The 17731-nt window shown below is 39.0% G+C and overlaps 1 protein-coding gene across 6 annotated transcripts in view; it reads left to right on the top strand.

The window, feature by feature from the left end:
* Positions 1 to 17731, top strand: part of LOC118019922 (protein FAM13C) — a 152087-nt gene that overhangs the window by 6849 nt on the left and 127507 nt on the right. For all 6 annotated transcript variants that reach the window (XM_035019624.1, XM_035019633.1, XM_035019614.1 and 3 more), the window contains one exon: positions 3467 to 3671. In XM_035019624.1, coding sequence (XP_034875515.1) covers positions 3597 to 3671 — 75 coding nt within the window. In that variant the 5' untranslated portion in view covers positions 3467 to 3596. The remainder of the gene's footprint in view (positions 1 to 3466; positions 3672 to 17731) is intronic.

Genomic DNA, 17731 nt, shown 5'->3' with positions numbered 1-17731 from the left:
AACCTTCATAGTTAACCACTTCTTCCACATTTGCTTTGTTCAGAGCATTTTTGCATACATTTTATTATTTAATCTAAGCAACTGAAAGGAAGCTGATGTTTCCCTCCTCATCCTGGAGGTGGGGAAACTGAGGCTCAGAAGGATTATAGCTCATCCAAACTAACATAGCTACTATGGGACTGAATTTGGGCTCAGGTCTCTCTGACTCTCAAGTTCATTTGTTGGATAACAAACAATTGTTGAAGGCCTATTTTGTGTGCCAGAAACCAGTCAATGTAGATGATGCTGCTGCAGTGCATTAAGGGATATTTTACGAGAGGTAGACAGAGAATTCATTTAGAAGGACCAAATAGCCCAGAGAGGTTTCTGGGATGGATTCCTGAAGAAAATTACAGTAGCACATGACTTTATGTGTATGTTTGTGTGTGTGTGGTGGGGGGATATGAGGCTAAGAAAAAGATGATGCTACCGAGCAGAGGGAGCAACTTACTGGAAAGCCAACAGAGGGTAGAGAAAATAGAGTTGTAGGAATAGCAGACAGTTCAGCATGGTGGGAAGCTTGAGAGCCTTTGGGAGTGAGGAGGCCAAGAGTGGTAAGAACTAAAGCTCCGGAGATAAACAAAGACCTGATTTCAAAGGGTTTGTGTACCTCACTAAGGAGTTTGGAATTTATCCTGGAGGTATTGGAGAGACTAAAAAGAACCCTCAGTCTTTTCTTTGCAAATAACCACTTGGCTAAAGCCCCATGAAAGTAACAATACCTCTCATTTATTGAGCTGTGGCCTTGAGCCAGCTTTCTATGGTAGGCATTTCACAGGGACTGTATTATCTCTGCAAGGTAGAGAGATATCCATCTTATGGATGAGGGTCAGAGAGGTGATGTGCTGTGGCCCAGGCTACACAACTAATATGCAGGAGGATCTTTTAGACTCATTCTCAGTTATGATTGATTCCACTAAGTAGTGGCATAAATTACATAACTCGTACTTTCCTGCTTTGGAGATTCTGAGAAACCAGTAACAGGTTAGAAATATATTTCTAAAGATTACTATTTGTATTTAGGTATTTGTGTAATGAGAGAAAGATGTTTTTTGCTCCCTCATACCCCACCTTCCTTGCTTTTCAAGTCAAGGAGGTAATTGAGATGACTTTTATAAAACTTTGGCACCTTGAAAATATATAAAAATGAAGTCCAGGTATTGTTTTAGGAATGTGTCTATCAGAAGAGTCATTTTAGTTTTGAAACATGACTTTTTCTTTCTTATCTTAGTGTTCTAGAATCCTCCTTGAATGAGGAACGTTTAGGTTTCCTATAAAGACAGCTGTTCTCCCTTTTGTTTCTCACCTAGGAGCATAAAGTACGTGGATGAACATTGTTTCCAGTGAGAGAAATGCATTTCACATGAACCAGTACAGTTCCAACTTATGGTTTGATATTGGTTTCCAAATCCATTAGTGGCTTAGAATTTTTAAAATTGTAATTGATCTTGGGGCCTGGGTGGCTCTGTCGGTTGAGTATCCGACTCTTGGTTTCAGCTCAGGTCGTGATCTCAGGGTCGTGATCTCAGGGTGGTTAGATAGAGGCCCTCGTCAGGCTTCACGCTCAGCGCCAAGTCGGCTTGAGATTCTTTCCCCCTCCTTTTCTCCCTCCCCCTCTCTCCTTCCCCTGCCCTCTCTCTCTCTCTCTCTCTAAAAATAAATAAATAAATAAAATCATAAAATATAATTGATTTTAAGGGAAAATATTAACCAGTGTCACTGGCACAGACTTTCGGTTTCATTTTTTTCAGTTATTAATATTGAAGAATTATTTCACTCGTTGGGTTCTCCTTTACCAGACATTATGAAGTTTGTCTTGAGGCTTAAAATTAACTATTTCACATAGTTTTATTTCCACACCTTGCCCAACTGCACCCTGGTCATTCTCCAGAATTCCTATCCTGATGTTTGCTTTGATCTTTTCCCAGAGGCTAACTGGAGTTCATCCTCCTGATATCAGTTTAGTGACTTTAATCTGTTTTATTTGTGAAAAGGCATCTTGAACAGTGGGCATAGAAATCCTTTCTTTGCTGGTCTTGTCTCTTGGCTTTTTGTGTCCTTGAGCTACAAGAAATTGCTTTCTATCTGACCTTGCCAAAGTCTTTTATGAATCCTCGGATTCGGGAGCAGGAGGGAAAAACGCCACCGAGGGGAAGTGGTCTCCCCCTAGAGAATTACATGATCTAGTACCAAATGATTGCCAGTGGATTAAGGATGACAATTTTAATTGTATAAAGAGAACACCCATTTGGTTATATCCCTGAATTCTTAGCAAAATAAGAAAATAAATGCATCTAGATTTAAAAGGGACCAATGGCTTCAGATAAAAGTGTTATGTCACTACTTCTGAGGAAATTGAAACAGTAGAGTTATATTGTATGAATTTGCTTGGTTAGTGAAAATTAAAAGTGCCATTCCAGCACTAAATGTGTGAAGGTGACACCAGCCGATTTAGTCACCTCCAGCAATTCCACACTGATGGGACCTGGACAAGGATCTTTGAGTGTGCACTGAAGGTGTTGTTCAGATGGTTTGGTTGGGTAAAACGCCCTTGTTTTATATTTTACCCGAGTAGCATGTTTCCTATCAAAATAGACCCTGTTAAACTTCTAGAGGCCTTTGAAAATTGTAGGGAGATGATTCTAAACATGCCAGTGAGGAGGAAGTATCATGCCTTGAATCAAGTACATATATGCAGGGGAGACTGAAGACCTACCTACCACTCCAGGTCTCTGGGTGAATGAGCCCTTCTCAGGCACTTCATTTAATCTTTGAGTTTTAGAGTTTTTTCTCTTTTCTTTTCTCCTTCCTTCCTTCCTTCCTTCCTTCCTTCCTTCCTTCCTTCCTTCCTTCCTTCCTTCCTTCCTTCCTCCCTCCCTCCCTCCCTCCCTCCCTCCCTTCCTTCCTTCCTTCCTTCCCTTTTTTTGTCTTTTTTAGAGAGAGGGGTAGGGGTAAGAGAGAATCCTAAGCAGGCTCCACACCCTGCTCGCAGCTGTCCTGGAACTTGATCTCCTGACCCTGAGATCATGACCTGACCCACCCAGGTGCCCCTGAGTTCTAGAGTCTTAATCTATAAAACCGGGCTGACAATCTCTAATCTGATTCTCACATTTTTGTCAGAGAAAAAAAATACATACATGAAAGCATCTTGAAGTGAAAAATTTTAAAAAAATCTGATAGTATGCACAAAGTTACAACTGCAAAAAAGAAGTATGTATCCACTAGTAAAGATTAGAAGGGAACGTGGAATGATCTAAACAGTGAAATTCACATTTCTTAGGTTCTTGTTCCTGTGAAACCAAGTCCACCCCAAACATTTTGCTAGTTACCATATAAATAGAGCAGCAATGAGTGTGCCAGCCCCGCTTTCCCGCAGCAGCTTATTACTTTTTTGGGTGCTTTCTAAATTGGGTCTTTCCTGTTTTAGAGATGAAGACAATAAAGAGAACTACCCCGACGCCGGGGCTCTCCTAGAGGAGCCCGCGCCGCCGCCGTGGCGCGCGCCGCCGCAGCATGTAGAGCAGACGGCGCTGGTGGACGGCGTGCTGCGACCCAGCATGGGCAACTTCAAGTCCCGGAAGCCCAAGACCCTGCTCAAGGCGGAGAGCGGGAGGAGCCACGGAGAAAGTCAGGTAGCGGGCTCTACCACCTCCGGCCTCTGCCGAATGGGCGCTTCTCCCGCGAGGGCACCGCTCTGGCGGGCGGTGTGAGCGCGTTATTCTGCAGAAGGTGGTTAGTGAGCCAGACGGGTCAGTGCGCCTGCCGCGGGCCTGGCACGCACGGAGGGCACTCCCAGCGCAGTGTGCTCAGCGGGCTGGTAATTTAGCGCCCTTTCCAACGGACCCCTTAAAGCCTGGGCTTTGATAATGGTTCAGAGGAGCTGCTGCATTCTTTTTTTTTTTAAAGATTTTATTTATTTGACAGAGAGAGACACAGCGAGAGAGGGAACACAAGGAGGGGGAGTGGGAGAGGGAGAAGCAGGCCTCCCGCGGAGCAGGGAGCCCGATGTGGGGCTCCATCCCAGGACCCCGGGATCATGACCTGAGCCGAAGGCAGACAGACACTTAACGACTGAGCCACCCAGGTGCCCCGAGCTGCTGCATTCTTGCAGGGGAGAGTGGAGGAGGAGCTCCAGCCATCTTCACTTACCCAGGTCATGTAGCTCTTGCCCCAAACTTGATTTCTTCTTAGCAAATCAAAAATCCCTAGTTTACCCGGATCCACTCACCTTAGCCTGCCCTTTAGAAGACTTGGGTAAATATTCAAGTGCGCATGTGCCTCTGTGTGTGTGTGTGTGTGTGTGTGTGTGTGTGTGTGTGTGTGTGGTGTGTGGTATCAGGTTCTTTGAGGTCAATTAAGTATTTAAATGAATGAATGAAGCAATTTTTTTTCAACTTGATTTGGGTAGTACATTCATATTTTCTAATTTTTTAGAAAACTTTCTCTAGTTGTAAAGGGATGTAGCAAAGAATGTGATGTTTTTAAATCTTAGAAAACTCCTTAAATAATTTATGACGCTTTTTAAAAAAAAAGATTAAATGAATATAATCCCCTTTTATTTTACTAGGAGGTTAATGAGATTATACTTGTAATGCACCTAATGCAGTTTTGGGGACATGGGTGCTTCATTAATGTAAACTGCTTTTTTGTTAACATTTAAACCTTAAAAATAATGTGGGAGGTTCTACGTGTAACAGATTAATTTTATAACTTTAAGTCCAGTCCTATATAGCAAGTGGGCACCAGGTAATCTTCCTGTTAGAACAACTTTGGCTGAACACTTTATTTGACCTTGTCATTTTCTTATTTGTCTTGTGATTTTTGTCTCATTTCTTCTTTGGCATTAGGACCTCTTATTTAGTCAGTTAATTTTGCAATAAATTGAAAGTGTCCTCTGCATTCATAAAGCTGTGTTGTAATTATTTTAAACTGAGTTGAGTTTCAGACAGAAGTGAATGGAAAATACTATTTGAGTTATGATAAACTTGAGACCCTGCCTATTACTGAATGCACTCAGCACTTAATCTGATTAGGAGTATGGTGTTGGGGAGGATACAGGTACCCAAAGGGCTTCCCCCAGAGTCTGACAGGTCTCAGGGAGGCTCTGATCTTGAATCTCCTGCTAAGGGTCACCTGTGACACTTTTTGCATTGGGTGACCAACCATGTCTCCTAGAGTGCCTTCTTTCTTGTTATCCTATAGCCTGGCTCTCAGAAATTACACAGTTGTCAGTTGTAATAAGGTGCTAAATGGGGCCTGTAACTCCAATCCATTGCTCACACACACACACAGGAAGATTTCTGGGGAGAGATATGCTTGTATTATCTTTGCTTATAGTACAGCATTGGACTCCTGGACTGCAGGTAAAATTTCCAGTTCATTCCTAACATCTCTATCCACACAATGAGATTCCCCCCCTCCAGTGACGAAGGGAACTTTGATAATAATATTTTAGGTCTTCCATATTTGGGAGAAATATGAAACACATTTCATTCTTCCTATTTTCTTTGGGAGAGAGAATTAACATTGGTTGAGTATTGAGCAAGAACTGAATCTATAAATACTCTATAAATAATATTATTAATAAAATCAGCTAACATGTATTCAAGTATTTACTGTGTTCCAGGCATGTACCACGTTTTACCACAATCCCATGGAATGGGTATTATTATCTTTTTTTGAAAATGGAAAAACTAAGGATTAGAGGGATTACATAACCTCTTTGAACAGATTTGGAAGAATTTGAGTGGAAGGTCTTTTCCATAAAAGCACAGTGTTTCTAAGAAGGGGTACGCAGATCTTCCAACTATAAATCTAGTGATTTACCTAATCCCTTATACTACGCACACCTTAATTTTTATATAAAACCCATGGTTTCACTTTGGAATTTTTTTCCTTTACTGATATATTGTGCTTTTAGCCAGTAATTACTTATTTAGAAAAGATTACTTTGGGGAGAATTTTGTAAGTGTATTTTTTTTTTTTTTTTTTCTGCCTTAAAGCTTTGTGATATTGACCACAGAAGCTAGACAAAGTTTGGGTAAATGTTAGCTCCATAGGATGCAAGTTTCTTAAGGTCAGTGATTCAGTCCTTCTTGTCTATCTTTAGTTTTGTAGCATTTGGTAGTCACTCAGTATTATATGTTGAGTAATTCAAAACTGGTTAAGAGAGGTGTATAGATAATTGTATCACCTTTTTTGTGTGTGAAATGTAAGTGTGATCTTATTCAGTTGTGAAAAGTTACATTTAAAAGAATATAATCATGACTCTCCTACAGATATGAAATAAAGATGTATCAAAGATTAGATTTAAATTATTAATTAATGAAGGAATCAGTAAGGTATAACAACCAGTTCAAAAGAGAATGCAAAGTATCACATATTTGTAGTCTGACAAGGAAGACAGAAATAAATTTACAAATGGACACAAAATTGGCAAAACTTATAGTATCCACTGGTGATAATCAATTACTTTCCCTTGGACATGAGGAATTATTTGCATTGCCATCAATATCTACAAGTTCACTTCTATGTCTACAGCCTTGTAAAATAGCCTAGTCATAGAAAGACAAAAGCAAAGATTATTCAGATGGATGAGTTAGCCAGGACATCCACTAAATTTCAGTCATTTATAGTTTTTCTTTACATTCTCCTCCTCCCCCTTGTGATCATAAGAATCTCAAAGAAAGATTATTCTTAATCACAAATTAAGGCTAGTCTCATTAGGTTTGGCCTGAGTATTTACCTAGGCATAGCAAGAGTGTTAATTTACCATATAGTCCTTCTTAAGCATGCTTTGCAAAATCTAAAACCATTCACTATTGAATAATTACAATATTAACTTTTCTCTGGGAGTTTTCATGAGGAATCTCAGATTGGACTTTCAATGCCTCTATTATTTGCAATCCCAAGGCAAGGAGCTAAGTTCAAGAAACTCTCTCCACTATATTTCAGCCGCAGTACCTATGCATTTGGATATATTCCTCTCTTCTTGAGGTCCCCAAAATAACATTAGGTTTCTAGCTTGCCAGAAAGTGATCATCTTTACCACCTGTAAGGTTGGACCCTGTAAGACAGGTAGCAGACCAGTTATCCTAGGAGGCCTCTGTAGGCACTGGCTGCATAAGTAAACCCATATTCGTTCGTTCCTTCAAAGTGGTCTGTTCTACATGATGCAGTGAAAGTCCTTCTCAAGGTGGCATTCCAGGCAAGATACTGGTTGCATAACAGATTTTTCCATTTTATTCTGGTAAAAAGGAAGACAGATTATTATTGAATATATGAAATAACCCCATTGCAATGAAAAGTAAGGATGCAGGGTGAGTTTCTGAACTCTGGGGCCAGTGAGACTCAGATAACACTTTTAAATGTTTCATTTCAGTTTACATAAATGGAGTGGTTTATAAAGTATAGCATTATTATTATTATTATTATTATTATTATTCACGTATGGTGAGGCCAGTAGATGAGAAGGTTACTGCCATTTGAAAAGATTCCTACTCCTAGTTCTCAAGAGGAAAGGGAGCATGCCATACTGTGCAGGGCCACGGAGGGAAAGCACCAGGGTTAGTCAGGAAGCAAAAGGGACAGGTGGAAAGCAAGGCAGGAGCCTTTATGTGGTTTCTATGGGAAAGGCAAGGTGAGGCAGGGGAAAGCAGTCTTAGGATTGACTAGTTTGATTCATTTCAGTAGAACTTGAGGTATAGGGACTCTTTGGTACCTGGTTCAGATGAGTAGGGCAGAGGAATATTGCCTTCCAGAGTGTATGAGCCAGATAGAAAAATTGGTTCCAAGTATGGACTCTGGATTGGTTAGTTTGCATGTGAAAGGTTCTCTCCTGGGCAAGTCATTTATGTTCTAAGAATTGGCTAGCCCTGGGAGAATTTACTTCCCAGTAAGTGGGGCTCTAGAGGCCAGAGCTTCAAGAATACAGAAAATAATAAAATATAGTTAATACAAGAATCTACTAAATTGTGAGGTGAAGTAGAGAAAGGACTTTCTTATAGATCCAGTAAATAGAACATTAAAATAACAATATTCTAAACAAATAACTACAGTAAAATTTCCCTTCTCAGTCCATTCAGTCTTATGCAATTAATTTTTGTTCCTATTGTCTTGGGTTAGCAGGAGCATAAAGCTGTCTTGACGGAAGTTTTATAACTTTGGTGTCATCAGATTCCTGTACCCAAGAGTCTGTCCTTGAAAATGTCAATGGTTTGAAGCATCTGGGACTGTGGAAAGTATTCTTTGTTGAAAACTCTGGCTTGACGCTGGTCGTAGCACCTGCAGGCAAGCATCTAAGGAAAACAAGCATGTATAGATGACAGAAACTGAAACTGCTTGTGATCAATTTACGAATCATTTTCAAATGTGAAAAGTCTGATGAGAGCTCATAATAAGAATAATGAATAGATGTGACAGGCAAAACAAGATAATAAAATCATTGCCCCCAAATTAGACAGAATGTTTCAAAGGATAACGAGTAAGTCTATTTTTAAAGAAGTCAGGGAGTTTACTTCTGATTTTACAAAAATAGATGAATGTAATTTTTACAGAGGGAAAAAAAACCTAGAGATATAAGAACATGCCAAGAATGGAAAGTCAAATATTCATTAAGTCTGGTATATGTCCTACTCATCTGCATTTTTATTAAACTCCATAGGAAAGTCTGATGTACACGTCTGATTGAAAAACACTAGCCTGGGTGTTGCTAGATTCAAGTGGAAGACTTAAAGCTGTGAACAAGTCAGCGTTTTAAGTAATAACCATAATTATCCCTGATAATACTATAGTGTTGTTGTCTAACATCATCAGGCAAAATGCCACGAGGACTTGAACAAATATAGACGTTGATAGAGCTATTTCATAAGAGTTTCAATCACAGGGTAAATGTAACAATCAGCTGATTTACCATACCCTGTGGGAGAGACAGCGGTTCTGTTTGTAAAGCTGGACTTATTTGGGGGCACTGAAGCTTATGCTTCAAATCCTGCTCAATACTTCTTGTCACCATCAAGACACAGTTCTGACTGGTTTGCTCTGATCATCATTCCCTAAAAGCACCTGTGAAGACTCTGTGGGCACAACATTTATGACTTAAAAATAACCCTCTTTGAAACTGAACAGAACCATTGTAAACATTTAGCTATTGCCATTCTGGGTTCTCTTGTCACAAAGTTTGTATTCAGCACCCAGAGTGGATCTTCAATCTGATCCTAACCAGGTTGGGAATGGAGATATGGGTAAGGGAGAAGGCGCCAGATGATAGCTGTTGAAAGTTTTGATCTTTCATACCTTTCTGATCAATCCCAAAATCAGATTCAGAAATTTTACTTTTGGAGGATCAGATTCAAATCTCACTCTGAGCAACTTTCCTCCTGGTCTTGCCATTTCTCTGAGGAGCCCTGTGAGAAGTAGCAGAATCTGAGGTTTTGTGTGCATGTATGATGCATGTATGAGTGATTAATTAATTTTGCACCCACTACATATGAGTGATTTAAAAGAAGAAGGCTTTAAGTATATTTGCTGATCCAATAAAAGTCCAGGAATTGGGAAGACAATGCAAGAATGTCCTCAAGGAAGTTAAGATATTAGAAATAAGGAGACTGTTTATTTGAACCAAGATCAATTGCAGTTTTCTTTGCTGCTTTTTTTTTTTTTTTTAAAGATTTTATTTATTTGACAGAGAGAGACACAGTGAGAGAGGGAACACAAGCAGGGGGAGTGGGAGAGGGAGAAGCAGGTTTCCCGCTGAGCAGGGAGCCCAATGTGGGACTCGATCCCAGGACCCTGGGATCATGACCTGAGCCAAAGGCAGACGCTTAACGACTGAGCCACCCAGGCGCCCTCTTTGCTGCTTCTTTATCCCTTTCTTCCTTAGATGCTGGGCTATAAAAAAAGAATGGCTTGGATAGGAACCATTCAATGATTTGTCTCCTAAAAGGTCAGGTTTTATTGAAGCTTTGATATGATTAACTTGAAGATAAAATAGGACTTGTGAGTTTGTGTTAAAGCAGAATTTCTTTATCAAAGCAGTTTATTACTCTTTCTAGGGAGGAGAATTTACTGAAGGCAATAGATTATATTTGTTGTAATATTTTGTGATATATTACACAAAATATGGAAGGTAGATGAAATGGGTGTAGGTAGTCAAAAGATATAGACTTACAGACAGAAAAGTAAGTCCTAGGGATGTAGTATACAGCGTGGTTACTATGAATGTGACTAAGAGAGTAGGTCTTAAAAGTTTTCATCACAAGAAAAAAAATTGTAACTATGTATGGTGATGGATGTTAACTTGACATTGTGGTGATCATTTCACAATATATACATATATTGAATCATTATGTTGTACACTTGAAGCTAATGTAATGTTATATGTCATTTATATCGCAATAAAATTTTAAGTGTGCTTTATTATATCTCATTATGACTAATAGCGACCTCTAGAGATTTCATCTCTCCCCTTTAGAATATCTGGGTAATTTGTCATCTTGGAAAACTTTGGGCTTGATTTACTGTGAGACTCCTTCCACACATACTTTCTGTTTATTATGTGTGACCGCCGGTCTTGATCAGTCTTTCCTCTTCTTGGTATAATATCTACCTTTTTCTAGAACTATTTGTTTCACATTCATTTCTTTTTTTTTAAAGATTTTATTTATTTATTTGACAGAGAGAGACACAGCGAGAGAGGGAACACAAGCAGGGGGAGTGGGAGAGGGAGAAGCAGGCCTCCTGCAGAGCAGGGAGCCCAATGCGGGGCTCGATGCCAGGACCCCGGGATCATGACCCAGGCCAAAGGCAGACGCTTAATGACTGAGCCACCCAGGTGCCCCTGTTTCACAGTAATTTCTTATATTCACACTTTCCTGATTACTCAATAAAAATGTATAAACCCACTATTTAACTAAGAAAATCCATTTATTGACATTCCCCTAGTGATTAAAAAATAACATATCCAGTTTTAAAAAAGGCAATAGATTATGTATATTGTAATATTTTGTGAAAAATTAAAAAGAATTCTATATTACTGTAGTATTAATCCCTAATAACCTGATTTGGGGATGATTAGACTTGACTAACAGAACCAACTTCCTGTATTGGACCTCATAACTATCCAGAGGGCATTTAGATTTAGCATTGGTAGATAAAGTCTTACCATCTTCACTCCCTACCAGCTGACATCAGGCGATGCACCAACCTTCTGTCCTCCCCTCTGGTGTCTATTTTAGCAGAAGACAAAAACTAAGAGGCTATATAGAGAGCTTTTCTGCAGTGAGCTGTGTACTGCAATCACGCTGCTAATCCACTTCCTTGGGGAGACCAGCTGTTCCGTCTGGTGTACATCAGCATTAGGTTTCCTCTGTTTGGCTCCAGTAGATGTGTTAAGAGGCTGGAAAGGAATCCAGGTCTGACTGTGAAATTTGCATTTTAATTTTTCTATGAAAATGAAAACCCCTAAACACTTTTCAGGCAAAATAACCTAACTATGAAGTATTTACTATATTTCTATTTTTGGAGAGTCTAGGTCTAATTCTTTCTGTGTTAGACTCTAAATTAAAAGACAATAGTTAATTCTGGGTCATTCACCACGCCTGCCCGCCAAGGAACTAAGATTCTGTTTCTAATTATAGGTCTACTTTATGTACATTTTTCTTAATGTGTTATTGAACCACAAGCAAGTGCAAACTGTAAAGCAAGAAAACCAGTACAGCTGATTGACTTTGAAATTGAGAGCACCAGAAAGCTAAAATGAACTTCAAATAGAATTTCACTTGCTTTTCAGTGATAGGAAGACATTTAAGTTCTGAATATGCCTTTGAGGGCTTGCTTTTTGGAGTGTGTTAAAAGGATGAATTCATTGTGCTTCTAACAACTGGCCTTAGATAATTGTTTTGACATAGGAGTTTGTGTTGCATTATTTCTCTTATATGGTTTTGCAGGTGCATTGTAGAGGTTTTACTTCAATTCCTGCTATGGATTTTTTGGAATATTTTTTACTAGTCAGAAAGAAAAGTGTTCCTTTGGGTTTGTTTTCCAAGTCCCCCTTCACTTCTCCAATAGTAAAATGGTTGAGATTCAGGGAGGACAGAAATCTGAGAAATTCAGTGTCTTTCAAAGTGAGGCTGTCTAAGTTGATGTTTGGGTTCCTGGTTTCTCACGGTGTATCAGATTCTGATACTCCTCTTTGAATTAATAACCGATCTGTTGTTAAATGACTAAGCTGATAAAAAAACATATTTTTAGGAGGGAACCTGGAATATTTGTAAAATAACTTTTCCTTTTTTTAAAAAAATATACAAATATATTCTGCTTAACTACTGTCATGAAGGAATCTTGAAATTAAGTGATGTGACTTGTTTGACTGGGCATTAAATCTCAAAAATTAAAAAGAAATGTCACCCAGATAGAGTTTGTGTTCAAAACAACATAACTGGTTTGAGACAAGTTTACAGGCAATGGGAAATTTGAAAGTTTGGCATTGTAGTACTCGGGTCCCCATTATCTAATTAATATTCCACCTATGATGAAGTTACAGAAGAAATCTTAAAAAATGAAGAAGGTATTGATGGTGTTGGTTCTTCTGAGTGTAGCAACAGAGAATGGCAAGAACTGATCTCTACTTATAAGCTTCCTGGAATATTTAACAGATATGCAGATGGCTTCCACACAGAATGGCTCTTAAAATTGTCTTGTTATGCCTCTTCCTCTGCATCTTTTGCATAAATTCTGAATTAAAGAACTTCCGATTTTCCATGACGTTGTTCCAAAGATGGCTTCCAACATTATATAGCCTTATAAATTCAGCCCAGAGTCAAGACCTACCAATTCATGGAAAGAAGAGTAACATCCATGGGACATCTTTGTCCCTATTGGCACCTGTTACCTCTCTATGGGGTTCTGAGTCTTGTTCCTCTACTATGCAGAAATTTCTTTTAATAAATCCCAGGGCTAATTACTTGAATCATAGTATAGTGAGGTAGTGAAAAGCATGGTCTATAGGTCCACATGATTATGGGTTCAAGTTCCTTCTCAGCCACTTACTCTCTCTATGATTTTAAGCATTTACTTACCAGCTCTTTAAGTGTCTGTTTTCCATCTATAAAGAAAAGAGGGTATTTTGTACCTACCTTAAGAGTTTGTTGAGAATTAAGAGTGATGATGACATAACCTTAAACATTCAACAAGTTTCAGGGGGCTAAAAATTGTGTATAGAATGTTTTAAAGACTCATTTGGCTGGATATGCACTAAAACCTCAAAAATTGCATTTCTCCTGAGTTAGGCCAGGCTGTGCTATGCTGCAATAACAAATAACTCAAAACCTTAGCAGTTTAAACAAAAATACATGGTAGTTAAAACAAAAGTGCATTTCTTGCATGTTACATGTCCTCATTGGTCACTAGAAAGTGTCTGATCATGGCAATCAATTAAAGACCCAGAATAATTGAGCAGTGTCAGTCTTGAACGTTGCTGGTTTCAAAGTCAGAGAGCTTTGGAGGGTTTCTGCACCAATAATTAGAAGCTTCAGGCCTGAATCAATATATAGTATTTACATTCTTTAGTAATTGGCCAGAGCTGGTCATGCGCTTCTCCCATAACTATAGTTGCATAATACAAGGGACTAAGAAGTACAATGCTGCTAACGTACGTTAATGAATTATTGGCCAGCAGCACTAATGACTTCCACATCTTCTACTCAAACTAGCATATAACCTCAAGCAAGAAGAAGTTAATTGGTCTTTTTCTCTTCTAGTCCTTTACAGTACTGAAGTATTATTATTAATGTAAAGGACTAGAAGAAGAAAAAGAACATTAATTAGGCTAATGAAGTATCACCAAAGGAGATACATACTGTTATTGTTTTGAGCAGAAATTGGAATTTCTACAAGTACCCCTTCAGTTAAATACCTGCTTCATTATTGTCAGGAAAAAAGCAGGTTTAGTTCCTGGTTTTTTTTTTCCCTCTATTGCCAGCCAAATGAAACTTCAGAGTTCACTAATTTTATTATTTTATTTAGGAATAATTGTGGTTTTACTCTTGCCAGAAGATTGTAGTGACTTTGGGTTATGCCAGCTAAACCCGTGGTGCTGTGATTAAGAGGCATTTTAAAATCTCATCCAAAAATAATACTTCCTATAGAAAGTAGATTTGACAATTTGGATATTGTCAGATGTGGGAACTGAGTTTCTGCATACACACAGATATGCAAATTCACATCTTCATGTACTTGATGATATTTATTCAAGAGCAGGGTGTTCTTTAGGCAAAGAACACAGCTTAGCAGCGACTTACACAGCCTATTTTGGAGCTTGGAAGCAAAGCTGGGAAGTCTGGATAGCAGAAACATAATGAACTGACATTTCGGGTAACTAAGAATTGCCAATCCAAACTTTATCAAACATGGTTAAATATCACTTTGGGACTGAGACATAACATATCAACCTCAAGCCTACAATTTTAGGTTCCATATTTTGCAAGAGATGTAGCTGCCAGATAAAATATGGGATGCCCGGCTAAATTTGAATTTCAGACAAACAAGGAATAATTTTGTAGTTTAAGTATGTCCCATGTAGATACCGTTTTGAATAGGAATGGGAGTTCTGTGCAAGCAAAAAAAAAGTGGGACACATTCATGCTGCAAATTATTTATTGTTTGGCATTCAAATTTAACTGGATATGATGTGTTTTTATTTACTAAATTTGGCCACTGTATCAAGAATGAATGGCATGAACATCTGACCTCACTTACCTTCTCCTCCAAAGGTAAAAGTAACCAGTTGTGCCCATAGCCTGACACATCAGGATTTTTTTTTAACTTCAATCCTTCTAGAGTAGGAAAAGAAGGCATAGGAAGGGAAGTCAGCAACTTCTCTAGGTCTAGGAGTCAAACTGTAGTAATTATTTTATATCTTTAACATCCAAACAGCATGAAACACCCTGGAAAAAGCAGTCCACTCTCTAGGGATGATAAACTCTTAAAAATTGGATAGAAGGGCAAAAAAGTTTGAAAATCTGCCCTTGAAGTCTGCAGACCATTTATCCCACTGGACCCTACTTGCCATGAACAGTGGCTGTTATCAAGTGAACAGAAAGGCTGACTTTGATGAGCCAGGTTCTGTGTTAAAATGATCAAAAACAATATTACTAATGGAAGACACAGACAACAAGAGTGTCATACGTTGAGCATTACTCCTACCGGAAATAAGTGGCCAGACAGGGGATGGCTACCTTGAAAACTGCAGCTCTAGGCTGAGGCTACACAAGGATGGCTTTACTATTTTGAGCATTATTTTATTATGTGGTTGCCTCCAGACCCAGGTCACTGGTGGTCTTTGAGTCATGATGGAACTTTGCCTTCCCACCCAACAAAGCCCAGCTTGGTTTTGTTATGAATCATTTTTTTATAGCTGAGCCCTCTGTAACTCTCACCGTTCAATCAGTTGTAGCCACAATTAGGAGATTTTTTTTTTTTTTTTTTTTTTTCAGAAACAAAGATGTTCGGCTCTGCTTCTTTTGTTCATTAACACTTTGAAATACAATATTATGATTGCTTAGCTTGGTAATATTGCCATGTGCCAGGGACATTACCAATAGGAAAGATCATCCCAGCGTTAGATTTCTAGGCTTTTCAGCTGTAAATAACATTCAGTAACCAAAGGAATACTGTTGAAGTTTAAAGCTCTTTTAATCAGGACCTCAGTGTGGTGGGAGTGTGGTTGGATTTTAGTGGGGTTTTTTTGTTTGTTTTTTATTTGTTTGTTTGTTTTGTTTTTAAGAGACAGAGAGTGCACAAGTGGGTAGGGGCAGAGAGAGACAGTGAGAGAGAGAGAGGGCGTGTGGAGGAACAGAGGGAGAGGGACAGAGAGAATCCCAAGCAGACTCCCCACACCCAGCACGGAGCCGGACATGGGGCTTGATCTCATGATGGAGATCATGACCTGAGCCAAAATCAGAAGTCAGATGCTCAACCAACTGTATGTGTGTTAAAGACACAAATTGGCGCCCCAATTTTTTGTGAGTTTTAATCTAGTAAACACTAACTGTACTAAATATGTGACCTACTAGACTTAAAAGCCACCAGAGGAAAATCATGTGGATCCACAGGACAGTGAGATTCCCTCCCACCTCTTCCTTCTGTCATTTTCTCCCTCACCATTGCCACAAACTGAAACGGACACTTGATTTAGGAACCAGAGAGCCTGGTCCTCTGAAGACCTGGATATTGCTCTCCCTGAAGGACAAAAGGATTGAACAGAAGGCTGAGTTAGTTTAGCTCTAAATAAAATACAGGAAAATATGAATGATTTAGGGTTCCTTTTAAAATATTGTTTATTGTTTTACTAGTAACTAATAAAGACTTTGACAGCTGTAACTTTTTCTACATAATGTGAAACGTCAAGATGGAAACAGAGAAAAAAGAAAATATAATTCCCTATTAAATCTCTAACTATCCCACTTCCACCTTGTGCTAAAAAGCAGGATGGGAACTCAGTGATTGGTTCCTAACATGGCAAGGCGTCTGGAAGAACCAGCATCTAGATATTAGAGCCTTTCCTGGGCCATGTACAGGGTGGGAGTCTGGTGAGCTCTGTTGTAGCCAGTGTGACCTTGGGGTCTCCTGGGTTAGTGGCAAGTGAGGAGCCCAGAAAGACAGTTCCCCAGGAGGTAATTAACTCTATGCAGAAACCAGGGCAGGCTTGAAGTAGGCATCAGATGAGGCGGAAGCAGGGAGGTCACACTGGAAAAGAGACAGGGATCTAATCTCTGGGCAAAGAGGATAAAATTCTACTTCATAAAATAGTGAAAATTTTTGCAGAAGTTATTTTTAAAAATTGTTTTAAACCAGTAAATGCAGTAGCTGCAAGCATATTTGAGCATTATTTTATTTCCCTGTTGTTGAAATTTTTATTATTTGGTTAAAATTTCCAAAACAACACATCTAGAATTTATTACAGTGTCTGATCGCAGTGCTGTAACTGAAGACATTTTGTTGCTAAGTTCATTTGTTTTGGCTTCCTCTTATTTATTTGTGAGCTAATTGCTAAATATGATTTATCTCGGAAACTTTTAATGTTATATTCTTTACAAGGAGGTTTATCCATTGCAAATAAGACTAAAAATGTGTCTTTAACATACATACATATTATCTTCTGTCTCCTTATTTCAAAGTGGATGACTTGAATGTCAACTTTTCAGCTTTAGTGATTTTGGAACCTACATTCTATTTCAGAGATGCCCTGCCTTATGCACACTGACCTGGCCTTTTTGTTTGCTTCTCAAACTGTTAGTTTCACTAATATCCCTTCCTAGGCAAAACCATTCATCAGTTTTGCTTGATTTGCCAAACTAGGCTCAGTAACGTGGTCTTTCATCAGTGTTGCTGGGCTGTGTGTCCCTGAGGGGGCCTATATTTCTCCTCTTGTTAAACTGAATTTTGTACTGGGTTGAATAGTGTCTTTTCAAAATTCATGTTCACTTGGAACCTCAGAATGTGACCTTATTTGGAAATATGGTCTTTGCCGATGGAAGGGAGGTAAAAATTTGGATGTGATCTCGTGGGTTTTGGGTGGGCCCTAAAGCCAATGAGTGGTGTCCTTGTGAGAAAAGGAGTGGACACAGAGGGACATGCAGGGAAGAAGGACATGTGAAGACTGAGACATAGATTGGAGTCAGACTACCACAACCAA

The sequence above is a fragment of the Mirounga leonina genome, unplaced genomic scaffold (assembly GCF_011800145.1).
Source record: "Mirounga leonina isolate KUSES-001 unplaced genomic scaffold, KU_Mleo_1.0 Mir_109, whole genome shotgun sequence".
Classification (NCBI taxonomy): Eukaryota; Metazoa; Chordata; class Mammalia; order Carnivora; family Phocidae; genus Mirounga; species Mirounga leonina.
The sequence above is the reverse complement of the archived record's forward strand: the minus strand, read 5'-3'. Positions and strand labels throughout refer to the sequence as shown.